Consider the following 27,995-nt stretch of genomic DNA (forward strand, 5'->3'; position numbering starts at 1 on the left):
CTCGGAGGGCCATCGCACTCACTGTCCTGCCTTCTGCTTCTCACTTCTGCCCTTACGACTTTACAGGCAACTTGAGAGAGTGAGAAGAATCTCCTGAGGTTATCTAGTTTGACATCCCAGTTTCATGGATGGTGAGACTGAGATCCAGAGAATTTGCCCCTCGAGGTTAGAGCATCCAGGGTTGGAGCCAAGACTGAGCACCTGAATCTCTCAGCACATTCTCTCTCTCATTTGATTCAGGTCCCAGCAAGCTCACCATGAGTGTATGTTTATTCCTGGCCCAGGGCTGGAGAGGCAGTGCCAAATGTGGTCATGGTTTGATTAGATCATGATTAGGTTTTCCACAGAAAACCCAGAACAGGTTTGGGAGCACTGTGTTGTAGGTACAGTGAGGTTTCCTAACTGAGTGTGATAGGTTCCTAGAAGGCTGCATCTGGAAGAAAGTATAAGTCTTAGGTAGGCAAAGAGCAGAGCAAGGGTCTTCTGGGCAGAGATGAGCAAGGACACCGATTTGTGAATAGCTTGGAATACAAAGGAAACTGAAGGTGGATATAGCAGAAATGGGGTAGGCGAGAGACAGCCCCGTACCTTCTCACTTCTTAGTCCTTATGGAAAAGCCAAGACAAGATGAACTGAAGATCAGGAGTAGTCAGGAAGCAGTGGAAGTCAATTCAGAGCTTTTAAAGGCACCTCTGTGCAAAACCCTTCTCAGTGGGGAGGAAAGAGTGGTCCAGAGAAAGATGGCTCATAGCACATGCACCTGCAGCCTGGATGGCAGCAGGAGGCAGGATAGCTCCAAGCCCAAAAAAGACAGAGTGTGGGGAGGCAGCAAAGCTTCTGCCCTGTACAATTCCCTTTCTATAGGCCTCAGCCTTCTCTTGTGTGAAGGGATTCGCACAAGTTAGTATCTGGGATCCTTCCTCTTGTTAACACTCTTGTGTCCTGTCTGCTCTGAGCTGGCTTGGTAAAGACAAGATTTTGCTTATTCTCCATTTCAGTTCCTTAAGATTGAAATGTCATTCCTATTTTATAGGTGAGGAAACTCAAACTCAGAGAAGTTAAGGATTTTGCCCATGATTACACACTCCACCCACACCTCAGTCCTTTTATGTCCTCTTAGGTTTCCCTGAAAAAGCATTTCTTTATTCATTCAACACATATTTTTTTTTAAATCTTGCTTTGCTCTCTTAGAATTAATAATTACATATACATAAAATAATTAGAACAACCCATGCAGGTGTAGAATTTCTTACAGTTTGAAAAAGGCTTATAAAATGTTTACCCTGAATACCTCTTGGCATTCTTAAGAAAGATGTTCTGTGTTTGTCATCCTTGTTTATGAGGTGAGCAGTCTAGGGACCAGCTGCAACTCAGTCTTGAGTCAGGCCTTGTCTAGAGCTGACTCTTTGCTTCATCATAGCAAATGACAGACTCAGCAAGAGAACAGCCATCCTTAGCCTCCCTGATAGTCACCACAAAGAGACCCCACTTCACACCTACCAGGTTTTCAAAACCTTAGTAATGTGACACTGCCAAGTGCTGTTAAAGATATGGGGGAACTCGTACTTGCATATATCACTATTCAGAATGCTAGTCAGCCCAAATGCTTTGGAAAACAGTTTTATCAGGCATCACCCAGCAAAAATGAGTATGCACACACCCCAGCTTTCAGCAATTCCATGCCCTGGCCGATACTTGCGTGTATGCCCCTAAGACATATGCAAGGGTATTGGTAATTGGGAAGCCAAGTATCCATAGTCAATAAAATGGATAAACAATATGTGATACAGTCATATAATAGAACACCATTCATCAGGGGCAATGAATGATCCACAGACGTATTTTCCAACATGAGTGACTCTCACAACTGTAACACTGTGTACTAAAAAAAAAAAGTCAAAAAAGCATATAGAGATGGGCACATTTATTTAAAAAAACTTAAAAAAATAATATGTTATTTAAGAATACATACCAATATGTTAACACCAAAAGAAAAGAAAAGCAGAAATTCAGGAGTATGTTTACCTCTATGAGGGAAAGGAGAGGAGAGGGTTGGGAGGGACATCCAGAGGTTTCAAAAGGACCAATAATATTCTGTTAAGCTAGATGGTGGCACATAGGTATTTTACCATTATTTTAAAAGTATAGGTTTACCATCTATTCCCCTCTTTTCTAAGTACATTTTATGCTACAAATTTGCAAGAGTTTGTATTTGGGAAGTATGTCAGGAGGCACCCCCCACCCAAAAAAAAAAAAAGATTTGTTCTTGAATTCACCATTAATCCTTGGCCTTCTTGTTTCTTCTCTCTGTCTAGAGTGTTTGTATGACAGAATAGCACAAGAAACTGTGGATGAAACTGAAATTGCACAGAGACTCTCCAAAGTCAACAAGTACATCTGTGAAAAAATCATGGATATCAATAAATCTTGTAAAAATGAAGAACGAAGGGAAGCAAAATACAATTTGCAATAAACTTTGGATTTTTCATAAAGCCTTCGCGTTTTTCTTGCGCAGCGTGTGCTTTGCGGACATAGTGCCGTCTGAGTCAGACTCCAGAGCGCATGCTGGTATGCAGGCAGGGAGCCCATAGGGTTCTGGGGTCAGCGGTTTGTTCTTCACTTGGACTTCCTACTCCAAAGAAGGCAGAGGGATTTGCTGAGACTTGGGCAGCAGCCCGGGCGCCGACAGTGTGGTCGTGGGGATGGGAAAGCACTGTGTCCAGAGCGCAGGAGAGCATCTCTGAGCTGCCTATCCCTTGACTGGGATTTGAACTGATATTTTTACCACCCAAGGACTTCTGTCTCTGTTCCTCTATTTTGTTCTATAATAAAACTTCATTAATTCTTGGTGTAGACTATCATTATCCTCATTTTTTTAGAATATTGAGTGTATAGTTAGGTGACTTGTGTGTCATATGGCCTGGAATATTCTTTCTTTCAGAGGGGAAACCTTCAGTGTGAAGGAGAGAAAACTCATAAGGGATGTGGTTACTGTCGGTGTCTCTGAAGGGCTGTCTCCAAAACAGATTACTTTCTCTGATTTCAAAAGCCTGACCTTGGACCAATCACTTCTCTCAAGCTGATGGGCGTCCCTGATAATTTACACCAATCTTGGCAAAGATGGGGTATAAGGGGTGACAGTGTTAGATGTGGTGCAGGGTTGCTTCAGGAAGTAGGGGCAATGTCACCTGATACCAGTTTGTTCATCCTATCTTCCATCTCAAATGATCTTTCAAGTTACATAATTTTTACCTCATTCTTTATTCAGTCACTGAGTCTCTAAGGTGTCTGGCACACCTTTTGGCAAACCACACTCGTTCTTCCTGTTGATTTGCACTTTCCTTTCTGTAATGCCTTCTGAAATAAGCATGGTATTTTGGAAAGGGCAAGAGCTTTGGACAGACGCTTCTAGTTTCCAAACCTCGTCTCACCCTGCTTGCTTTGGACTTAACCGAACCTCTCTTGTGTTTCTGTTTTCTATTCCATAAAAAGAAGCTCATTCCTACCTTTCAGAGTCACTGCAAGGATTAGAGATAACATATATACAGTGCTTAATAAATATTGACAGTTGTCTTCCTCATGGCTGATTGTTGGTTTTTAGTCATTGGTTGGAAAACTTTGGCCTCTAATTTTTCTAATGGCTCATCTCTTAATTGGTGGTCTGTAAGCAAAAGCTCAGGTCACTGGGGGAAGTAGGGGAAGTAGCTGCCACTTTAAAACCCTTTATTTCAATAATTAAATAAATCTTTGCAATATGAACTACTATATGCTCACTATTAGGACGTAGAGAAGAGAATTTCCTCTAATGATATTTTCCTAACTTTCTTCAAACTATCAATGTAGATTGGGCCAATTAATTTCTCAGCATCTTTATCAGTATAATGAGGATAACAATGCCTACCCTGTGGGCTATATCAATAACAGGAAGGATAATAACAATAGGTTGTGAACCAGTGCATAACATAGGGTAATTCACTTCATGAGGTAAGTAAACGTCTTGACACTTAGTAGGGAGGTGTTCCGTAAATTCTTGTGAATATATATTCAATCTATGGCATGGCACAGCTTGGGCATGAATAGCATAGAAGGCATGAGCAACTGGAAAAAGCTATGCATCATTGTTGAACTCAGCCCCTTTTCTCCCTAAGCATGATGAAAATAGAAACACCCAGAGGCTCTCTGCTTTCTCTTTGAAGACTAATATGATATAGAACCTGCTTTCTAAGTGTGTTTAGGTTAGTTGGGGGGAAAAGTCATGGAAAAATCCACAATACAAATGCCATGAGTGTGAAAGTGTTTTGTGTAATGCATCTGTTAGGAAAGATCAGACCCGTGAAAGACTGTGGGATCTGAGTGCAAGCCCTTACTTGACCATTTTGAGGCAGTTCACTTGACCTTTGATCATAATCCTTAACTTGAGCTTGTGAAGACTAGTGCAGATAGTATCAGGGAAGAGAACTCTGTGAATTACAAAGACATACAGGTGTCAGTTATTCTTAGCATATAAGGTAGCATAAAATCAGAAGTGGGTGCAACAAGAAAACCTGCTTATGAGGCAATTCTGATGGGAATCAGGAGATTTCAGTCACTTGCTAGACTGAGATGGTTTTGCACACCTGTCCTGTGCCTGCTGCCTATCATTGTGATATGAAGACAAGAGCTTCATTCTTAAACTCATGCAGATGAAGAAATGAACTCAGGAAAAGTAAAATGATATCTCACCTAAGGTCCTGGAGCTCTCAGTGATTGAGCTGGATCCAAATCCAGGTCTGTGGAAAACCTATCCTTTTACATCATCTCTGAAAACTGAGGGGAAAGTTAGGGTCTGGCTGAGAGACTAGCCATGTAATCTTAGAGTGTGTTTAGTGTGACCTAAGTAGTCAATGGTAATCAATAATGATAATAGGTCTCATTTATTCAGGCCATTTGGAGGGATTGGCAATAATAGTATCATTTATAGCATTTATTACCTTCAAACACATGAAACTCAAAACAGTTTTGTGTAGCAGTTTTTACCAGCCCAGCCCAATCTTAAGAATTTGATGAGGTGCTTAAAATTACTGGGCTTGGGCCTGGAGAGCCAGATTCAATAGATCTGGGATAAGACTGGGAACACATATTTTAACACAAGCACCACTTTTTTAAAATGCTAGTTGAGAACTCATTAGATCTGCATCAGTGAAGGAATAAGAGGATTTTCTAAGTAAACAATAACCAAAAACAAAAAGCAAAATGAACAAAAACTCTTATGGTCCTTTGAAAGTACCTGAGGATATTTGAATTGAAAATAAATTTCTTCTTTAATAACTGTGGACCTTCCCTAAAATCTTGCTTGGAATCATTCTTCATGCTCACCAAATTTTAGTAGGAGGGATGGTGACTTTCTGCCTAGACTCCACTGATTTTTTTCCCCTCACTCTCACACTTGGATTTTTTTGGTTCCCGCAACAGGCCAGTGAGTTGTGCAGGACAGGGTGGTCGATACTGAACTGGCAGAACCTGATTTGACAAGGGCCAGGTGCCACCTTCAAAAGCCCTGACAACAAGTTCTCTGTCACCAGTTGGAACAAAAAGATGAGGCTTGATTTTATTTTGTGTGTTGGTGACCATTATGTTCCTGGTGGGTTTTTGTATGCATTTCTAAGTGATGACCTTTTTGTAATTGTAAATAAATAAGAACCACTTTATAGAAATCTTTGGAAAAATAAGAAAAACCCTCTAAATTGCACGGCTAAAAGTGTTGTGATGTATCTGTCTCCTCTAGTCTCTTTTCAAGGGTATAAATATGTGTTTTACATGTCCGTGATCCTTCATATTATTAGATTTGTACTCTTCCTTGCGCATTTAACATGTCCCCATGTTGTTCTGTGACCTTCAGCATCGTCAATTCTAACTAACATCCACAAAGTGGATAGGCAGGAAGTTGCGTGCGACTGAGTAAACCATCTGGTCAGCTGCCCAAGCATTTAAAGTGGGGCCAATACACAGATCTACCAGTCCCCAGAGGGCCCCGCCACACACTCATGAAGCACAGTGCAAGTGAGCTGAGCTGGGGAAAAATGCATTTGAGTTCCCTTCCCAGCTATAGCCCCTGCTACTCACTTGAGGCAAGTTACTTCGTCTTTCTTAACATAGGACTTTATCTGCAAAGTGGAGAAATAATGTCTGACCGAGGGGCTGTTAGGAGATCTGAGATTATAACTACAGTGCCTCAGTGAGAAGGAATACATTGCCATCAGTGTTAAGGCTAGGATTCTTCTTCTCTCCCTACACCTGCTCATTCCTTCCTTGAGTGGGCGCCCATCCTGTCTCCCACCTACTGGCAGTGACCTTGGCTTTCAAACCCACCTTTGGCTCTCTAGAGGTCTTGTGCTTATTCCACAGTTCTTGAGACCTGGGGGCTTCCCTGTGCATGTCTACCAAGTTCTCTTGGGCTTCTGGCTCCCCTCACCACCTCTGTCCCCACCCCTGTTGCCTAACTGGCCTATTTGCCTCTCCTTGGATTTTTATATTGTTTAAAACTCAGATGGAGATGTTTGTATTGTACAGATTTTTCCTGTTTTCTTAGGGTGGTTTTGCCTCAATCAAAAGGAATGATTTTTTTTTTATTCTTTATACATTTGATGGGTGTAACCACTTCTTAAACTATTTTTCCAATTTAATTCGTAAAAAAAAAAAAAAGTACCTCCTTATATTTCTTTTGATTTTTATCAAGACTACACATCTCTCCAGTGTTTGGTTCCTTCTTTATAGAAAAAAAAAAAAAACTTATTAAAAACCAGCAAGCATTTCCAGCAGAATCCATTTCATTCTGTGTTTAGCTTTCTCATGGACCAGTCTGTTTACCTTAGGCATAAGATTTGTGCTTTTATGTCTATGAATAGACACAGCGACAGATATTTTCATCACTTCTTTTGAAGAGACAGACCAGGCAGCTCCATAAGCTCATGAAACCTCAGGTTCTCCACCCAGATACCTTCCTCACAGTAACACTGTCCTTCCAGCCCATGCTCAAACCACCCCCAGATGTGATAATCATCCTTCTACCCAATAGTTCATCTAGTTATTGCTATCACTAAAGTGTTCTTCTGTTGACATAAAAGCCTACTTCCCTAAAATGGCCAAATTAATTCAAATTTTCTCTCTAAAATCAGGCAGATTTTTTCTACTCGTGGCCCTTTGTGGAGAGGAAGGGGCTATCATCGCTCTTCTCTAAATAGCTCAATTTTATTCTACCATGTCTCACATGAGGAAGGCTACATGGCAAAGAGTGGGACCCTGAAATTAGATAACTCTATGTTCAAATTTTGATTTTGCTACTTACTAGTCTGTGACCTTGAACAAGTTCGTTACTTGTCTTAATTTTCATTTTCTCCTTTTGGCAATGCAAATAAATAGTAATGTCTGCCTCCTAGGATTGTGTCAGGTTGTGTAGATGCTGTGTGTAAAGCACCGAGGCACCCGCATCTTAGCTCCCCATGCATGAGAACTCTGAACAATCTGGCTGCTCTTATGGATGAGCCTCCAAAGATGTGGCCCAGCACTGGACACGACTCCAAGGAGAGTCTGTTCAGCAGGATTTCACCTCTTAATCCTGGACTTTGACTTAGAATCTGTAGCAATGGAAATGTCTCATATGGAAACAATAAGGTTCAATAAGGTAAGGTTGAGAATGTGTGGTGGGGGAAATGTCAACCAACCCTCCCCTCCTGCCTCTTTTTGGCCAACCCAGTACTTGTTCCTTTAGTTTACTGCATTGTGACAGAAAGAACATGGATTTTGGAGCCAGAAAAACTCACTGAATTCAAATCCTGACTTCACTCTTTATCTTACAAGAAATTGGGCAAGTCCCTTAAAGTCTTCAGCCTGTCACCTATCAGTCACCTTATCCATTATACAGTCTTTAAGGTGATCATACTGGGCAGCCACTGTGCCAGACCTGCAGCCCCAGCCTTCAGTAAGTCTGGGGGTCTATTTGTTCCCTTTTCTTTCCTCCTTTTCATCCTGATGTTCTTTAATCCCACCCCTCCCCCCAATTACGTGAATTTTTCAAATACATTTCTTAGATGAAACACAGGACTTGCATTCATCCCTGTTACATTTCATCTCGTTGGTTGCAGCCCAACATTCCAGCTGGCTGAGATCTTTTCCATTTTTACTAAAATTTCAAAAGAATATTTAAGTAACGCCAAAGTCTAAAAAGCAAACCAGTCATAATCCCCAGAGCCAGGCCCAAGTGCACGTTCACTCCAAAGAGTCCCCATCTGTTCAGGGTGATGGCTTTGTTCACTGTGGCTGGTGTCAGCCATGCCCCCACACAGCCTCGTGTCCCTGCTCATCCAACACGGTGAGCAGACACTTCCCCCTCTGCTGCCTGATTTGCACAGCTATCATTTTAATATCCTTCCTGGAACTGGGCCAAGATTAACTTCTTGTTTTATTTTTAATTTTTTTATTGTTTCTTTTTAATTATAGATAACATTAGGATTATGCTTTGTTGTCTCTATGTTCTTGCTATTAGAGAAATGCTGCCTGCATGATCGTTCATGACTGTTCTACTTATGTTGAATTGTTTTTTAGAGTAAATCCCCAGGAGCAAGCTAATGGGGTTAAAGGGCAAGAACATTTCCTAGTCCTTTCTGTGTGTTGTTATATTACTTTCCAAAAGGTAAGCCATGTCTCAGGCATTGTCCAAGGCATGTGCCATTTCCCCACCTCTTCACCAATATTTGGAATTTTAAAATTTTGGCTAATGAGCTAATGAGATGTACTTTCCTGACTTTTTCCTATGTGATTTGTCTATGCATATATTTGGGAATTAGAGGGAGGCTTTTGAAATCTTATTCTATCATACCACTCTCCTCCAAGTTTTATAGTTTATAATATCTTTACCAAGTTAGCCATAATAAGGTTTTAGTGAGGTCAGGAGTCATGTGGACCTCCACTACAGACTCCTGTTTACTAATTGGCATTCTTTCCGCTGAATTTTTCTACTAGAGAGGATACCTCTACCTGGTCGTGGTCAAGGTAGTTGCCTGAGAGGTGACATTTGAGTTGATGCCTGAAGGATACAAATAACTGTGATATCATTTGTCTTCCTGTCCCATCTTCCATCCATCCATCTTAAACATGCTGAATGTCTACCCTGTGCCCACCATTCTGCCAGGCACAGCTGGTCTCACCAGACCAGGATGCCACACTTCCAGCCTAGTGCCAAACCCTCAACTCTTTCCACCAGACCAGAATGCACTCATGTGGCCCCATCTGACCTAGTACCTGAGGATTTAGGAAGTTCATGGTTTCTGTTTGATTAGTGGATTGGGGAGAGTGAGGGTCCCAGCCTCATGCCATCTGCAACCAGAATTCCCCTAGGAGTCATTATAACCTTCATCCAGTCATTCAAGCCACTGAATGTCTACCAGGTGTCAGTCACTGGCCTAAATGCATGAGACATTTTGAAGAAAAACAAAGATCCTCCCTCATGGAGCTTAAAATCTAGTTGGGACGGGGGGAGGGGAGAACAATAATTAAAACATAATAAATAAGAACTCAGAGGTGATAAATGCCATGAAAGGGGGGAAATGTGGAGCAGGGTGAGGCAGATGGAGTGTGTGGGGGGGGACTAGTTGCATAGAGAAGCTGAGATGTGAATAAAGACCAGGAGATGAGGGAGTACCAGGGGGCAGGAGCCCTTGCTCCCAATCCTGCCACAGGAGCTGGCAGTATGCACAAAGTGTGGGACATTAACTCCTTCCATCTACCTAGGTTTACTCCAAGATGGGGGAAAGGGAGAAAGTGAAGGGGAGAAGGAAGGAAGAGCTAATTTTAACTGATACTTGAAAACTTTATGTAACAACAAGCAAGCATAGATTAGAGCATAGAAGAAGCATTTTCACGAAGAAAATGAAACAGGAGACTTCAAAAACATGCAGCACTTGCAAGGGGGCGTGTGGCTGCTCCTCAATCTACTTCCCCAGTCCCTGCGGAGGCCTCTAGGGGTCCTCTGGGGAAAAGTCTACTGAGTCATGGCTATGGATAGACTGGGGGCTGAGTCAGGCCGTCCTAGGTTTGAATTATGGCTACATCTCTATTTAGGACTTTTTCCCTGAGCCATTTCCTGATCAAAAAAGTATAGTACATAATTCTCACCCTGCAGTATTGTATGGAGGACAAAATAAAGAGGCAAAGTCAAAAGCTCCTGGCACAAGACCAGCTCTGCGGAGGTGCTCAGCTATGCATGCCCCATTCCAACTCCGTGCTAGACTTCCTTCCTTTCTTGGGCCCCTCCTCTCATCAGACACGATGCTCTCTGGGGAGTAAACCCTCGCTCTGTGGTCTTGGGCAAGTGACCTTGCTCTCTCTTCCTGAGTTTCTTCCTCTGTCTATGATGCCAATAATAGCTTATCTGAGACTTTGAGGATTCAGTGAAATTTTCACACTTGCGAAAAGTGTGTGTGATCAGGCAGGCATCTGGCCAGGTCCTATAGGGGTGAAGTAGCTCAGGTACCAAGCAGGATGTGCCTGGCCTCATCCCTATAGGTGCAACCCCAACATTTTTCATGTACAATTTTAAAGAACCAGTCTTACCTAATAAAGGCTCATTACACTGTAGAGTGTTGGTGCTCACTCTGTCTCTTCCAACTGAACTAACTGCTGACCTGTATCTTAACCCAGAGGCTTCTGACAAGACAGCAAAAGAGATGCTCCCTGCATGGGCTGCCTGGGTCTACGGACCAGTTGCCCAGTAGATGCATGTTGAATGAATGAATGAATGAATGAATGAGTGGCTTTATTATTATCATGCTGGCTAAAAATACAAAAAGACTTTCACATAGATTATCTGATGGGATTCCTTATAGAAATATTATTATGTGTCTTTATTTTGGAAACAAGAAGGCTGAGGCAAAAGAAGGGGTAATGTGAGATTCCTGTGTCACAGAGTAATCAGGTGAAGCTTAGATTCAAGTCCCCTGAGGCAAAATCCAGAGCTCTCTTCTTGATGCCAGTGGTTCTGCATCAGAATCATCTACAGGGTTTATCAAAACATGAATTGCAAGTCGAATCCCAGAATCTCCATGTCAGTAGGTCTAGTGTAAAGTTCCTTAAGTTTACATTTCTGACAAGTTTCCAGGTAATACTGCTTCTGCTGGTCCAGGGACCACACTTTGAAAATCACTGTTTTGAAGAGTGGTATTTCTCCATTTTGTAATCATGACGAATGCCACATAATTACATCTCGGTGATTTCAAATTTATGGACCATGACCAGAAGCAGCTGTGGGTAGAAGGGCAGAAAGTAGGCCAGGATGCTTGAGCCTCAAAGCCTGCTCTGCCACTAAATGCTATGTGACCACCACTTGGAGACGCACTTTCCTATGGGTAAAATGATTTGACTATCCTGGCTCTGCCTGTCTTCCAGGAATGGCAATAGATTAGATGCAATCATGGAAGAGAGACAGTTTCAAGTAAATTAAAAATCCCTGGAATCAATAGGGTAAAGTGACCCTATTTCAGCCACATCCTGTTCCACTTTCAGGTGTACAGCATATGACAGAGAAGAAGGAGGGTTCCAGACCTCTCTACCTTCTCCCTCTGTATCAACCCCTCCACCCTCTCAAACAAGAAGTACCAGAATTTTTAGGACCTATATTTAGTTGTTGGTTTTCTCTGTGTGCTCTTCCTATCTGAATTATCTAAATAATTCACAAATTGTATCATAATTACATTCACCACCCATTTTAGCCTCTTGATTTCTGTCTCGTTCCCTGCTGTATTCCCAGCCCGTGGATATTGTATATACTCACTAAAAAATTACTGAATAAATAAATAATAAAAGAGAGCACTATGACTCCCATGTTGGAGCCTTTCTGGAGACTTTCTGGTCTGAAGAGCTATGAGCACAGAGGCTGTAGGGGTCTATTCACACCCTCAGCCCACCATCACAGACACCCACTCCCTCCAGGAAAACTCAGTTGAAATGGTTTGGGCCTGCCCAGTCTAGGTCCTCACCTCTTTCTTGTCCCTCTTCTGGGTCAGAAACTGTGGGAAAATCCTATCCTCACTAGATGTGAAGACTCAGCTCAAATATTTCCCTAAAAGCCAATGTCTACCTCTTCCTAAAATGAACTCCCTCTTCCATAGCTTTCCAAATCTCCCCCATCCCTCTCTCCCAACCCCAGCCTTCCCTGACTGTTAACACTGAAGCCTTTCTCTGAAATGTCTATTTAGTTGTCTCTCCACCCAAGCCATCAGCAAACTGAGGGGCAGGACTATGTTAATTCATCTCTGTCCATGTTTGCTGAGCCCCTGCTATGTTCCATATGCAGGAGATACAGATGTGGATAATAGTTTTAATTCCTAAAATTTGTTGAGCACTTACTATGTGCTAGGCACTCTTTACTCTGTCACTTAATTCTCATACAACCCTTTGAACCAGATACATTTCATAGATGAGGAAACCATTTTAAGTAGCTTGCCCAAGATGACACAGTCATGACCCGGAGGGGCCAGGACTAGAATCCAAGCCTAACAATCATGTTTAATGCTGTCTCAAACCTGGACATTGACATAAGCTATTTCTTTCATCTGAAGCTTCAGGAGAAGCTTGGATATTGTATGTACTGCTCTGATTTTGTATATACACCCTCTGCTCTGACTCCTTCTTCCTCCATGAGCTCTTCAGTGCTCTCTCCCAGCCTGGGCTGAGAAACCCTCCCCATGCTTTCTACCCTCCTCTTATGACCTCGGTTAGACTCCCATCAGGTAGTATTTTCATTATCTGTGCATGATTCTTACTGGACTGTAAGCCCTATAAGGTGGGGACACCGTGTTCAGCTTTGAGTCCCAGTCGCCTGGATTAAGTGGAGCTCTCCCTAGAAGCCTGACCCTGATGAACGGTGACTGAGGGAAACCAGAGACCACAGCAGTCCTTTCTGCCTAGGGTATCAGACCTTGAGGGATCAAGAAAGCCCTGCATGAAGGCCCGTGAGACCTTCCTGGTCTTGTTCCCCCAGGTTGAAGCTTGAAATTTCACCACCAGGTCAAGAGAGAAAGGAAGGAGTGGCACTGGTTCCCTGGCAGGACTCTGACCTCTCTTGCCTGGGGGTGACTGGGCTCCACCACTTACCAGCTCTGTGACCTTGGGCAAATAACTGATTTGGTTTGGGACCCAGTTTTCTCTTCCATAAAAGGTGTTTTCTGAGCCACTTCCTTGACGTCACTGCGTGGGCTGTGCAGTGAGGGACAATGGGTTTGACCCTTTCCTCTCTGCTTTTCAGTTGCACGACCTTGACTAAGTCAACATTCCAGGTCCTGAGATTTATCCCCTACAGGAAACTGATTTCTCAGCTTCAGGAGCAAGGAAGTGTCACTGTTTGGGGTTGCTAAGCACATGGCAAGCATGTAGTAGGCACTCGCTGACAGCTGCTGCCCTTGCTGGCAGGGAGCACCAAGCACTTGGGCAGCAGGGTGCATGCCACCTGTGCAGGACTTTGGGATAGTCATTTCTTTTCTGTGAACCTCAGTTTCCTCCGTTACAACACACATGCCACTGTCCCTGCTCCCCTGACCTCTGAAAGGAGACATGGCTCTGGCAGCTTTGTACTCAAGGGAGCAGGGTTCACTCAAGTGGATTCTTAACAGTCCTTCAGCTCCCCTGGCCCCCTCCTGCTCCCTCCCACGGGGAGCAGATTCCAGCTTCTAATACATTCCTTCTCGAAACTGGTGGGAAGCCCCTGGCCAGGATATGAAAAATGAGAGCCACTACTGAGAGGCCATCATAGCTGGTGGAAGGAGGGAGGCTGGGGTTCTTTTTTTTCCAATGGATCTTTAAATTATTTTCATTTTGCTGACTCGCATGCTTTTCTGAGTTAAGGAGCTTCGGGAGATGGTTCTAGGCCATTTAAGCAGAAAGCCTCATTGGCTCCAATCTCTTAGAGAGGAAAAGATTTAACACTGTGTAGCCCAGCCTGTGGATGCCTTCTCAGGGCCTAGCAGGGCAGGTGTGGGCTTTGCAGAGTGCGGCCACCCTTCAGAGAACCTGATCTACCAGGACAGGTAGATCCCACTGAGATTTCCAGCATTGGCCAGTCAGAGTGTGAACAGCACAGAGCCTCTACTAGATTTCCAGTGGTGGGGGCTCCTTGGGTTTTAAGTTATGTTTACAAGGTAGCTTGTTTTTGTTTTTGTTTCCCTTTCTCTTTTGTTCCTTTTTAGTGAGAAGGGAAGCCAATCCTGAATGATGCAGTGATCAGAGCCCTTCCCTCCTAGCTCTCACCTCTGGTTCCCAGGTGAGCCTCACTCCTGAGCTGGATGTTCTCTCCTGGCTGCCTGGGGCTAGGGGCGAATGGAACGTAATTGACCTAATTTGTTCAAGGCGATCCTTGAACTGAGTCACCCTAAAGCCCTACTTGATCCTTCTATGGCCCTGTACACAGTTGCCACCCCTCCTATGATGACGATGAGGGCACCGAGGCTGGTGTGGTAATAATGAGCAGACTTGGGAGTCAAAGTCAGATCAAGTCCTGAGGGCTGAGGTATCTCCACGGACTGAGAAAGCAAAACTGCCCCCAAGAAACCACGAGTAGCAATGGGGTGCATTTCCCTCCCTGCAATCCAGTCGTCCAGCAGCCAAGGCAGGACCTGGAGAGGGATAATCACGTTTCAGAGCCGACCAGAGAGGCTGCCACTCGGAGCTTCCTTTGTATTTTGAATATGTAATCTCTAATTAGACTTTGCCTTAATTGCAAGATTTCCATACGCCCCATGACTGCTGTGCGCTCTGTCTGGGGATAAACACGTCCATCAAGTGAGAAGCAAATTGTGGCTGTTGTCTTGGCCCCATCATCCTGTGGCTCCACTGCGGTTCCTCTGGGGATGAAGCTCAGCCTTCCCCTGTGAAAGCGCTCTGGGGCCCACATTTTAATCAAAAGCGTACCTGCCTCTAGGAAAAAGAGTAGAGGCACTGCTCAAAAGTGATTAAATTTAATAACCAAAAGACCAGAAAAGTCTGCTTTGCAATGCATAATTTCACCAGATATTTATTTATTTCATCATGTGGCCACATTCTACATGCTGTATGGGGACACTTTATTAAAAATGCCATTTATTTTAACAGCAGCAATAAAGGAAACACACACCTTTTTTTTCCTTCACCCCACTGTGTTAAAGGCATTTGTGGTTATTAAATTACTCTTGAGTAGAGGAATGCCTGTCTCCAAATTTACTCTGAAGTATTTCAATAAAATGATCTCAAATGTTTATTCACTCAGCAAATATTCACCCAGAGCTACTCTGGGTCAGAGCTAGCACTGGGGTAGAGCAGATGGAGCCCCCCTGCCTCCCAGGAGCTCAGGAGCACGGGACAAGCACAGGTGACAGAGGCATCCCACAATGCAGCCCAGGTCTAGTGAAGGAGTGAATGAATGAGGGTATGGATGCCCCCCCCACTGCCTCCAACCTTCCCCACCATGAACACACTCCCCACAGGCCTGCTGCCGTCCAGATCATTCCTCCACAGTCCTCCTGCTGGAATGTGGATGTCTCTGGGGAGGACTCTCCCCCTCCTACTCTCCCCACCTCTCTATTCTGGGCTAGATCCTGGCTCGCTTCTCACTGCAGGAACCATCCTTTCCAGGGAAGGCTGAGCCCCAGGCTGGTCCAGATGCACCTTTTCTGGGTTGCCATCAGCAGGGCACTGCTCACATCCATGAGTTCTGTCTGTTTCTAAGTCTGTCTCTCCCACCAGATGAAAGACTCCTCAAGGACAGGGACTGTGCCTGGCTCATCCTGAGTCCTGGACTCAGCACAAAGCCCCGGCACATAGGCACTAGGGGAGGGGTACCCAGTGCCCCTCTGTGGCAGAGGGAGGATGCTCAGGGGCAGTTTCCCCAGAGTCATGGTACACTGCACCCTGAGAGCTGCAAGCAGATCTGGGATGGGGCCTAGGGCACGGGGCAGGACTGACTTCCCTCGAGGGCTTCCTGGGTGGGCGGCCGCCTTCCTCCTCGGGCCGCAGGCTTGGTGTCTCCTGTGCACTCCTGTTTAACCCCATTCATGGGGGCCACAGCCACGTAATTGGATTGAGCAGACACTGACAAGGTCAATTTGACAATTTCATTAATCTTTTATTAAACACCAGCCCTGAGCTCCAGCCAGGCTCGTCTGCGCGCTGTCCCTAGAACGTGCCTGGCATATTCCTGTCTTGAACGCCTCCGCCAGGCCAGACGTGACTGTCCCACAGCTTTGCGTATACAGGGCTTGATGTTCAGCAAAGTCCCTCAGCCTCTCTGGCCGCGCTGCAGAGATGGAGGAGTCGATGTACATGGAACACTGGGGACAGTCTTGGCCTATTTTAGTGCTCCGCATCATTAATTCACAACCATCTTTGAAGACTTCGTTTTGCTAAGGAGGAGATTGAGTTCGAGAGAGGGAAAGTGACAAACTCAAGGTCCTTTCCAGGGAGACAAACTGCAGCCATCCGTGACACTAGCAGGTTAGAATGGCCAGATCCTGAAGGGCAGTTTTGAGATTGGAGGGAACGGTAGATGTGTGTGTGACCAGCACAGTGCCTGGCCCTCGGTACATACAGAGCACAGGTTTGTTAGGGAGGGAGGGAGTCCAGTCATGCAAGCTGGAGCTTCCATAAGAATCTCAGGGAAGGGAAGGGACACCTTGCTGGGTGACAAGTGGAGCCTTAAGTTCGGTGGGGGCTTTTAGGACTCAGAGCCAAGCAAGGAGCCAGGAGAGCGTCCAAGAGGAGAAGTAGCATAGAGGGCAGCTGAAGTGAGGTAACCGGGAGAGAAGGAGGAAAGTGAGGCTGGAGATGAGGTCGGGGCCACCGCTCAGTGCCTGGGAGTATGGAAAGATATCCAGCAAGGAACACGCAGCCCATCTGGGGTTTTAGAAAGTTCCTCCTGGCTTCACTACAGAAGACTGAGCCAGGCAGGCTGGAAGCGGGAAGGTCGTAAGTGGCTGTGAGGTGGGCAGCGTCTACTGGGATAAGCCACCCCTGTGCTGCCTGGCCTCTTAATTGTTGGGGAGGGACGGGGTGTCAAATGAGACCCTTCCTGGTGCAGTCATCTGGTGCTTTTCTTCGTGATTGTGAGTAGACGAGTTGCCTTTATTGCCAAAGGTTCACGGCTTCCCTGGTAAAGCAAAGGACATTGGGACTCTCAAACTCACACACAAGGAAATGGACAGACTCTCCCCAAGAGGCCCTTGAAGCACTTGGCCAGTTGCTGTGACATGGCTCAGGGCCTGAGCCAGTCTCACCTCCAGCATGCAGCTCTGTCCGATGTCTCAGAGCTTCGGGGCTCTCCTCGTTGCTGAGGCCCTCTCCCCACTCAGCTTGTCAACCTCCGGTCAACAGACTCTGGAGGCCAGCCATGGGTCCTGGCACCTGGAGGGGGAGCAACTGCTGTCAGAGCCTGGAGGAGCTCCAGGCGCTGTTGAGCACGGGGGTCAGACAGACAGAAACCGGAGTTCAGTGCCAGGAGTGGAGACATGGGAGGATCATGTGAGAGGGTGTTGTTAGGGAAGGGTTTCCCAGAGAAGCTGATTTTTTTTTTTTGGGGGGGGGTGGGTTACCAGGGATTGAACTCAGGGCACTCAATCACTGAGTCACACCCCCAACCCTATTTTGTGTTTTATTTAGAGACAGGGTCTTACTAAGTTGCTGAGTGCCTGACTGTTGCTGCAGCTGGCTTTGAACTCATGATCCTTCTGTCTCAGCCTTTGGAGCCACTGGGATTACAGGTGTGTGCTACCACACCCGGATTGTGCTGGATCTTAAAAGACATGTGGGGATTTCATAGGCCAGCGGGGTACTCAACTTTGGACATCTCTTTAAGAGCTGCCTGCATCCTAATGTGTTGTTGTTGTTGTTTAATCTTGTTGTAAAATCTATTGTAAGAGAACAGGAAGAACCCAGCTCACTCACTCTGGGATTTACGTAGTGCTGGGCCTCCAGGGAGCACCCCACAGAAGGTATGAGAGTGTTGAATGGAAGGGCTCCTGAGCTCCCCTTCCCACAATGAAAGAGGGAAGGAGAAGAGGGGAGCCAGGGATGGAGGGGAAATGAGTGCAGTCCCCAGGAGGGACCCTTAAATCCAACCTGACCAGTTTCTTCCCTGTAGAAGCCCACGGCTCCCTGAGCCTCAGGACAAACTCCCGCCTCTTTCCTTAGCTGGTGTCTATCTGGCCTTTGTATCCAGCATGTATTCACCCATCAGCGAGTCACTCATGCCCACCTTCCACTCATGCTCACAAACACATCAGCCCACATCTTTATTGTCAGCTCTTGCATTTCCAGAACAGACCTAGACAGTTGCCGTCTTCAGGCCTTTGTCAATGCTATGTTCTCCGCCTTCAGAGAAGCCCCTTCACCCAGGGAGCACATCCTCAGTGGCTTTGTCAACTACAGCAAGAAATCTTCCCCAGGAGATCTCTGCGGCTCGGAGCCCTGTACAGACCTCTTAGCCCTCCAATATAGCACCAAAGTGCACACCCCATGTTCATGAAGGAGTCTCTGTTTGTCCTGCCTCCAAGGCAGGCTTGACATTTTTCTTTATTGTCCATCTTTACTGACCAGAGGCGGTATGGTCGGGTGGGGAAGGTCTGGGTTCTTCTGTCAGATTGCCATTGTCAGAGACTTGAATCCCAGCTACTGTCCTGGAATTCGTGCAATCCTATGAGAGCTATTTACTCTCAATGCCTCTGGTTCTTCACCTGCAAAATGGGTTTATAATAAGGGTTGATGCAAGGATTAACTCTGTTAATTGTGTCAAGGTCTTTGAAGAATGCCTGGCAGATAGTAAGAACTCACTAATGGTGAGCTCTTGTGATTGCTTTTCAATTAGAAAATAGTAAGGTGCAGTGCAGAAATATTTGGAGGGAAAAAGTTCAAAGTTAAAAAAAAAAAAAGTGCCCTCCTCTCAAATAACTGTTAGATTCATGTGTGTCTTTCTGGTTTTCTATTCAGCATGTAGGTGGTAGCATACCTATTGTATACATACATCCACAAAATCTGTACACACAAACATGACATCCTCTTCTATAGCTTGCTTTTCCCATTTAGCAGCATATACTAATGCTCTCAAAAATAGGTATTATTTTTATCTGTCTTTGTAGCCACAAAAGCTAGCATAGAATAGGCATTTCAGGGAACTCTGAGGAAGTAAAGTGGTAGGGAAATTGGGCAGTCTGAATGGTGTAAGGCTTCAGCATGTGACTGAGGTCCAAAGAGTCATTAATAGCATAGCACTTGTCACTGCTGAGGAGTCAGTATCCAAGTAAGATCTCCTTACTATGGTTTGAATGTGTCCCTCTAAAGTTCCTGTATTCAAAACTTAATTTCCAAATTCATATGTTGGTGATGGGTTTGGAAAGTGTTGGGGATCCAATGGTGTCATAAGGTTGAGCCCCCATGATGGCTTAAGTGGCTCTGAAAGAAGGGAAGACAGCCCTGAGCCAGCACATGTGCTCTGTCTTGCTGTGTCACTCCACGGCAGGCAGCCCTCACCAAATGCCTAGCAGATGCTGGTGCCATGCTCTTGGACTTACCAACCTCCAGAACTGTGAGGAGTAAATTTCTTCTCTCTATTAAGTTACCCAGTCTCAGGTATATGGTTATAGCAATAGAAAACAGACAATACACCCCTCATTTTAGTGATAGAGACCTCAAGGGCAGAGAGGGGAAGGGGCTTCCCTGGGGTAGCTCAGCAAGTTAATGAGACTGGAGCCTGGGCATGCCTGTGCCTGTATCCTCAGGCTATATGTGGCCACCCTTCCTACCTGTTTCCCAGAGTTCTCCTCACCTCAAAGCTGATACACAGCCTGAGAGACAGCCTTCTTGCTCTGGTTCTGCCTGGCTTTGTGGCCTCCCCCAGGCCTGAGTTTGCTAGAAAGCCTGGAGCAGCCATCCCCAGATTGTTCCCCAGACAAGGAGGCAGAGGGAGGTGGCCAGTGGGAAAATGTCACCAACACAAGGGATTCTTATTTTCTGTGTCCCAGGCAGTGTCAGGTTACCTCTCAGACAGAGTATTCTGGAGTCTTGGAGGCTTCTGGCACCATCCTTCCAATCTGTCCCATGCACAATTTCAGAGGGTCCGCTGCAGTAGGATGAAGCATGCCCTTTGTAGGGCAGGCCACCCTCTTCTGGGGATCCCTGCCACTGCTCTCTCCATCAACAGGCCTTTGCACAACTATGTCTTCTGCCTGAGATGTCATCCCCTGTTGTTGCCTTGGCTCAGAATCATGTGGTTTCTCACGGCCCGTCTGCTTCTCTCATCCCCTATGATCTGTCCCTCTGAAGGGTCCTTGCAACACCTCGTGCAACCTTTCTCCCTAGCCCTCCTCAACACTCAGTTGGCCCTGCCTATGGGTGTGATCTACCCACTCACAGAGAGCAGCCTGGGACGAGAGGGTGACTGAGGGCAGCTATGGTAGCCAGGTGTGGTCGGGGCATCCAGGCAGTTTCCCATGAAAGGCAACCTTTACTCTGCCTTCAGCTGTGGAAGGACACAGATTATGTCCTTGGAAAGTCCCTCCACTTCATTCTGAGCTTCAGATTCTACATCAGAAAAAAGGCAATTCTGCAGCCCTTGAAAAAGGGTTAAATGAGCGAATTAGAAACTGCCCGCCACTGCTCTCCTGCCCCACTTTCTCCTTTCAGAGATCCCTCTCTGAGTCACAGAGTACAAAATTTACAGGGACCAAGAAAGTGGCCTCAAGAAACTCAAAGCAGAACAACAGAAATCACTCTGGCAGGCATGTAAGGGCCCAGTGGGCAGCCTGGTACACCAGCTGGGTATCACCCTGTTGGGCTCCATTGCAGACCCTGCCTCCCAGCCCCCAGACTGGCAGTTCCTGTGGGCAGCTGCAGGGAAACACCCATTTCCCATCCATGGAGCTTGGGTCTTTGCAATGATGGGCTTAACTGTGGCAAGCACACCGAATGCCAGAAGTCTCTCAAAGATGAATCTTTGTCAACTGTGGTTTTGGAATTAAAGAGGATATTTCACCAGAGCACTGGAATGGCCACCAGCAGCCATTGGAATGCTTTCTGGACGATGATGCCCACTGGGTTGACCCAAGCAAATGGTACAGTCTTAGAGGCAACTCTGTCTCTTCATCTTTGGGCAAGGTGGCCCAGCTCTGTCGGGCTCTCCACAGCGGTTTCCCACATCTGCCCAGTGCTGCTTAGGTCTTCTTGCCAGGCCAGGTGCTAAGTTCAGGGAAGGAAAGAAAGCTGGGAGAAGACGGCTGCTCCTCTAGCTGGGGCACTTCACTCAAGAGCTATCTTAGAACAGCACCGGATGGCTTACAGTTTCAGGGCTTGTTCCAAGTGGCCAAGGCTGGCCCTCTGGAGTGTGGCTGCCTTGCTCCCAGTTCCCCTGCTGTTTTCCTTATGGCTACCAAGAGAAACTGCATCCAAATAACAACCCTGGACTCTGAGGTGAGGAAACATGGACACAGTTACTTCATTTATTAACTCACTCATTCATTTATTTGTGGATGCATTCATTTACTTCACACAGATGTGTGGAGTTTTACAGTGTCCCTGTCCTGTTCTGAGTGCTGGATATTTACAAGAAAGTAGAAGGGTCAAAGTCCCTGTCCTCACCGAGCTTGTCCTCCAGCAGAGGGAAACACCAAACAAGCCAAATGGACCAAGAGATACTCGGACGGTCACTGGCTTACAGTGGTTCAGCTTTTGATTTTTTTGACTCTATAATTTGTGAAATAATACAAATTCAAAAGGAATTTGCACTTAAAATTTTGAGTTTTGATTATTTCCCCTAGGCTGGTGACATGCACACTGGGCAACAACAGTGAGCCATACATAGCTCCTAGTCAGTCTCCAGATCATGAGGATAAACCACCAATGCTCCATAGTGTACTGTGTTCCTAACATAATTTGGATACTTGTATTCAGTGAATTATGTGAGTTATTCAATACTTTTTTAATAGTATAGGGTTTGTCTTAAGTGGTTTTGTTCAATTGTGGGTCAATGCAAGTATTCTGAGCTTGTCTGAGCTAGGCTAGGCTAAGTTATAATGTTCAGAAGGTTAGGTATAGGCTATTCATTTTTGACTTAGGACATTTTTCAACTTATAATGGGTTTATCATTGTAACCCCAATGTAAGCTGAGAAGAATTTGTATATGATGGGTAGTGATTGTTCTTTTGGGGGAAGAAAGGATAGAGGGCAAAGGATGCCATTTCAGGAAGGTGATCAGGGAACCCCTCTCTGAGAAGGTGGCATTTGAGCAAAGACCTGTATGGAATGAGAAAGTCATCCATGTGGGCGCCTGGGAAATCAATACTGCATTCTGGACATATGGTCAGCAAATGAAGAGGCTCTAGTGCAGGTGGTACTTAGGTGTCCTAGGAGAAGGGTGCCTAAAGGGGTGCAGAGGAGAAGCAATGATGGGGAGAGTAGGAAGAGATGAAATAGGCCATGCAGTCGGGACCAGAGCTGAGCCCATGAGCAAGGCCCAAAACACATTCAGGTACCAAGGGAAGCCTCTGAAGGTTTTTGAGCAGGAAAATGACATGATGGAATGTATGTCTTGTGGAAGTCACTCTAGTTCCTTCGTGGACAGGACAATAGGGGCACAAGTGTAGAAGCAGGAAGTCCTCCTGCTAAAAGGCTCCTGAAAAAACACAGGAGAGGGTAAGGGGCTTGCACTAAAGTGTTGAAGTAACAGTGACAAGGAGCTGCCCTGGAGGGCACTTGGAAGAAACAGGGATCTGCCACTGGGTTAGAGGAGAAGGTATGAGAGCAGCAGGTGTCAAGGGTCACTCAGGGTTTTAGTCTGAGCAACTGGAAAATAGGAGTTGCCATTGATTGTGATGGGGTTCAGGATCAGGAGGAGACTAGGGACTTTCTCGGACAGGACTTGTTAGACACCTGGAGGGACATTGAGCACACAGTTGCATAGACTGGGACTGGTGCTGTGTACTCCAGAGTCATTGATATATAGGTGATATCTCTAGCCATGAGGAGAAAGAGAATCTCCAGAGCAGCAAGTGTAGCTAGAACAACTCCCATTTGCCTGTGTGGCCTCACACAAGTCCCTCTGCCCCTCCAACCTCACCTTTAGTGAAAATGGCAATACCTCAGGGGGCTGCTGAGAGACATGAAAGCAAGACCAAAACCCTCGTGAGCCATTCATGGTGTCTCTCTGTTCTTACTGGACTGCCTGTGCCTAGCCACGCCCTAGCAATGGTACTTTTTTCTCTGTTTCCCCCTCTTTCCCACCCCAACTCCAAATAGCAACAAAGGCTCCAGGCCTCGTGTTCTGGTTCATTTGAGTCTGTGCCAGTCTGTTCAGGATGCTGTAACAAAATACCTTAGACTGGGTGATTTACAAACAACAGAAATTTGTTGCTCCCAGTTCTGGAGGCTGGGCATCCAAGAGCAAGGTGCCAGCCATTCAGTGTCTGGGGAAGCCCTGTTCCTCACAGCTGGCGCCTTGTGTGTCCTCAGATGGCAGAGGGGGGTGGACAAGATGCTTCAGGTGTCTTTCATAGGGGTACAAATCCCAATCATGAGGGTGGACTCCTCATGACCTTAACACCTCCCTCAGGTCCTTCCATTTAATACCATCACCTTGGTGATTAGGTTTCCATTGATGCATTTTGAGGGACAAAAACATTCAGGCATCCAGCAGGCCACAGTAGTCTGCTTTCTCCTTCCCACAGGAATAGCTCATCTGACATAAACAGCATGTTACAGTTAATAATGCCACTGTACTATCTTGGTCGCATTTAATCATCATACTGAAGTGAGGCGGGTGTTATTTTCTCCAACCTCCAGACAAGGAAATCGAGGCTTAGAAAGTTCATACAACCAGAGAGTGGCTTAGCTAGTCGTCACTTCCAGACACAACATCTGACTCACGGACAGGGCACCAGGATTCTCCTGGCAGAACTGTCCACTTGGCAGAAAGCCTCTGTAGTTAGACACCTGCAGCGGAAAGGCCAGAGCTGAACTGAGAGCATGCGCAGTGAGGATCAGCTAGACTCAGCTGCTAGAGCGGGCTTTGTGGCAGCATCAGAGGAGCCACAACAGGGTGGCAGTAGGGGAGGAAACAGGCACCGTGCTTTCCTCTGCAAAAGTTCAGTCAAACCTAGGAAAGGCTCCCTCTTCTGGGCTCCATGCTTCAAGAAGAAAAAAAGCACAACTTGGTAAGATGTCCTGGAAAGCATGGTCAGGGGGAGTGTGAGGACTCCAGACTGTTCTGTGGATCAAGCCTGAGCGCACATCACCTTCGCTCCTTGACTGGCCTGAACTCAGTCCTGCAGGCCCATGATGCCAGGGAAGCTGGAAAATGCAACCCGGCGTGTGTGCAGGGAGAAGAGGAGAGCACAGATAATGGCCACCCATGGGAATGTGCTCCCAAGGCGGGAATGGCCACCCACCCTCCAAGGCTGTTGTGAGGCTCAGGGCTTCTGTGCAAGTGCCCCAGCAACATAAGACAGATGGTAAAATGGTGAAGGGATTTGAAGCAGCATCCTGCAAGAACAGCAGAAATGGGAGGGGGGTCCTTTCACCTGGAACAGGACTAGAACCTGACTGCAGGCCCATCTCTGCAGGGGTCCCTGGAAACAGGGAGCAGGTGCCCCTTGGGAAGCCAGGAGGTCATTCCAGGAGTCACCACAGTCACAGAGGAAGATTATGATAGGACCTGGTCATGAACTCTGGTCTCCACCTCTCTTTGCCCAATTGGACGGGGATCTCGTTGAACATAGAGATGGTGCCCAATTGATTTGGAGCTTCCCAGGTTCAGCCTCTGCTGACCAGCACAGTGTCTAGCACCAGGCAAGGCCAAGCAGGCTGTGCCACCAAGAAGACGGGTTTCGTGAATCAAATGGACCTGGATGCAACTGCTGTTTCCCACTCCAAGCCATGTGACTCCTATGTCACTTAACCGCCTCGAACCTCAGCTTTCACTCTTATAAAATAGATATAATCTATCTTTTAGGGCTGTTGTAAATGTTAATGAGATAAATTGCCCAGTGAAGTGCCTGGCATGAAGAGGGTATGCAATTTTTGCCCTTCTTCCTTCTACTTTCTACTACCCCAGGAGAGTGGTGCCAGATCTTCAGAACATAGTCATAGTGTCAAAAGGGACAACATAATTCTGACACTGTGAGTGGTGGCAGAGAGGGGAGGCTGACTTGGCAAAAGGCCACTACTCTGCTTCCCCAACCCTGCAGCAGCTGGGCAGGCATGCTACTCACTCTGTCCACTGTGGACACCACAATAGGCTGCTTTGGTTCTCGCTGGCCTTGGGACAGAGCAGGCAGTTGGGGGATTGGCCTAGGAGCCATCCTCATGCTGGTACCTCACAGGTCTGAAGCCACACCAGGCAGCTAGGTCCCCTCACTGGAGAGGCAAGTGCTTCCTGCCCAGTAGAGCACCGTGGAGAAGAGCTCTGTTCTCTGTCCATCTGTTTCCCTTTAGCCTCGCAGTTGGCTGCCGTCCCTGTGTGGCTGCCTTGGGCCTGGGGATTTCCAGGGTGATAGGTTAATGGCCCCTGGGAGAGTGGCAGAGGAAGCCCCAGGGTAAAGGCTTCAGGATGGGGGCCCTCTGCTCCTGGGTTGTGCCTGCCTTGTGCTCTGCCCTCAGTCTCCTCCTCAGCTCCCTGTCAGTGCCCTGCAGCCGGGTGACAATCAGCTGTGGGCTTCCAGCATAGACATCCACAAGACAGAGACTAGTGGCTGCGGGACTCAGGACACCAAGTGCCACCAGCCATCCTTGTGCTTCTTACTGTTATTTTTCTCAAATGAAGTAAATCATTCCTTGTCCCTTGCCCACAATTAAAAATAATAATAATATTTTATGTGTGTACAGAAATTTAGGCCTGATGACATACTTTTCACATTATTGTACAGGGCTTTGTAGGATTATCCTGGATCCACACAGCGTCGCCTGGGTAGGTATTTTTATCCCTCATTCTCAGCTGAGGACGTAAGCTCAGAGAGGTCCATGGGTGTGCCTGAGGTGTCACAGTGCTAGTCAGTGGCAGAATTGGATCTGAGCCCAGCTCACCTGGCTGAAAGGCCCACACTCCTCCATTTCTCATGGAAAGTGGGAGCTTGGTGAGGGCACAGAGGAAGCACCAAGGAAGCCCCACCACCCTCCACAGCAGCCTCTTCTTTGTGAAGGGTTATGTATTTGACAATGGTGTGACTATGGTGCATGGAGGTGCTAGGGACTGAGCAGAGGATACAGGAAGTGATCTATCTGTTCATCACCCCTTCATGCCACAGTATTGTCACGAGCCCCTCCCACATGTCTTGCTCGATCTCCATCCTGGATTCTGATCCGTAACACAAACAAGAGTCTGCTGTCCTTGGGTCGCAGGATGGCATAAATATGCAAATCTCTGTCTCTATCACTTTGTTGTAATGGGATTTTCCTGGTATCATGTTGTCAGGAGGAAAAAAATGACACCTCCTTCCTCCACTATATCATTAAGACGTGTTGTTCTTGTAATTGAAAACTGCCGCCGTCATGGGCTACTGAAATAACACCATTTGGAGCTGCGTTGGGGATAAAACACGCCCCTGTTGTATGAGTGATTTGTGTAAATGTGAGTGTGAGAAGGTAGAGGGACATCAAGGAGCTGGAATCAAAGTGCTGTGCTTGAAATCTGGTCTGAATGGTGAAAGTCATTCAGGGAACACTTATGGAGCACCTGTTCTGAGTCCAGCCCTAGGCGAGGGGCTAGAACACAAAAAGGAATCCACCCCCCTCACCTCAGTGTGTTTATTGTCCAGTCAAGTGGCTTGGAACGAACTCGTGCAAGTGCACCAGCGCATCACAAGTGTTGGGATGAAGGAGCATGCAGGGCCTCTGAGGAGGCAGGGCCTCATCTTCCTGGATTGAAGTTATGACCCTGAAGGCTTCCAGGAAGGCTTCCATGCAGGGACCTGCATGATTTATAAAAGTCTCAGTCCTTCACTTCCAATGCCCTGGAGAAGTCAAGGCATTTGAAATAGCCTGGCTGGGCCAGAGCGGAAAGGTGAAGGCACTGTGCCTTTTTGTAGAAAAAGTGATGTTCGGAGGGAACCACTGAGGATTGCTTTAGACTTCATTCTTGTCATTTGGGACAGTATCCTCACCTCTCCGGAGCCCAATTTTTCAATCTGCACACAAGGACAGTGATACCTACCTCACATTGCTATTATGAGAATGAAGTAAGATGATGGTGGTAAGAGCCCAGCACGGTTCCCATACGGTGCTTGAGTAAGTCTTCCCTCCTGCTCAGACCAGGGCAGTATCTGAGAGCTAGCCTCAGACAGCACTGGGTTTAGAAGGGCCTGGATGCTGAGGAAGCCTCCCTTCCTCCGTGGGCAGGAGTGGAGGTGTGCCAGGTGTGCGGAGATGAGGCCAGGGAGGCCAGAGCACCCTCTCTGCATTCCCAGCTCAGGCAGAGTCTGTCCCCAGCCTGCTCTGTGGCCCCTTGGCCTGATTCTCAGGAATAGAGAAGGGCAGCAGCTGCCAAGACGCTCTGGAGGGGAAGGTACAGGTCGGGGAGAGGCAGTAGAGCCCACCAGGGACTGTCGCTGGGGAATTGCTGCCACCTTCCTCTATGCCCTTTCCCTGAAGTGTGAAAGGCCCTGCCCGGGACACAGCAAGGAGCCCTGTTCTGCTCTGAGCTCTGCTCCCATCCGAGGGAATCATCTGGACCCCAGATGCTGCCTGGAAATGGGCAAACTGAAAGGCACACTCCCCCCCTCCTACATCTGTGGTCTGGAGTTTCCATCCAGATAAGTCTCCCCTGATTCACAAGGGACATCCCAGTCCATTTCTGTGAGTTCTTTGTTGAGCTCCTCTCCTCTCTGCATTTCAATTTCCTTGTTGGAAAAATGGGAGGCCGTCTGCAGAAATGACATGCTCTGCAGGCCACCTTCCATGGCACGTATCATTGCGTCTTCTGAGGGCCCAGTCCCCAGTTTGTCAGAGCACATTTTGCTGAGCTT

The 27,995-nt window shown here is 46.7% G+C and overlaps 2 protein-coding genes across 2 annotated transcripts in view; both read left to right on the forward strand.

The window, feature by feature from the left end:
• Bend5 (BEN domain containing 5) overlaps positions 1-2,847 on the forward strand; it is a 46,679-nt gene extending 43,832 nt beyond the window's left edge. Inside the window, 1 exon segment of the mRNA XM_015485025.2 lies at positions 2,316-2,847. Within this exon segment, the coding sequence (XP_015340511.1) occupies positions 2,316-2,473 (158 nt within the window). The 3' untranslated portion in view covers positions 2,474-2,847.
• Agbl4 (AGBL carboxypeptidase 4) overlaps positions 1-27,995 on the forward strand; it is a 1,414,634-nt gene that overhangs the window by 1,217,971 nt on the left and 168,668 nt on the right. The gene's annotated exons all lie outside the window — the stretch shown is intronic.

This window comes from Marmota marmota, unplaced genomic scaffold, assembly GCF_001458135.2.
Source record: "Marmota marmota marmota unplaced genomic scaffold, marMar, whole genome shotgun sequence".
Lineage (NCBI taxonomy): Eukaryota > Metazoa > Chordata > Mammalia > Rodentia > Sciuridae > Marmota > Marmota marmota.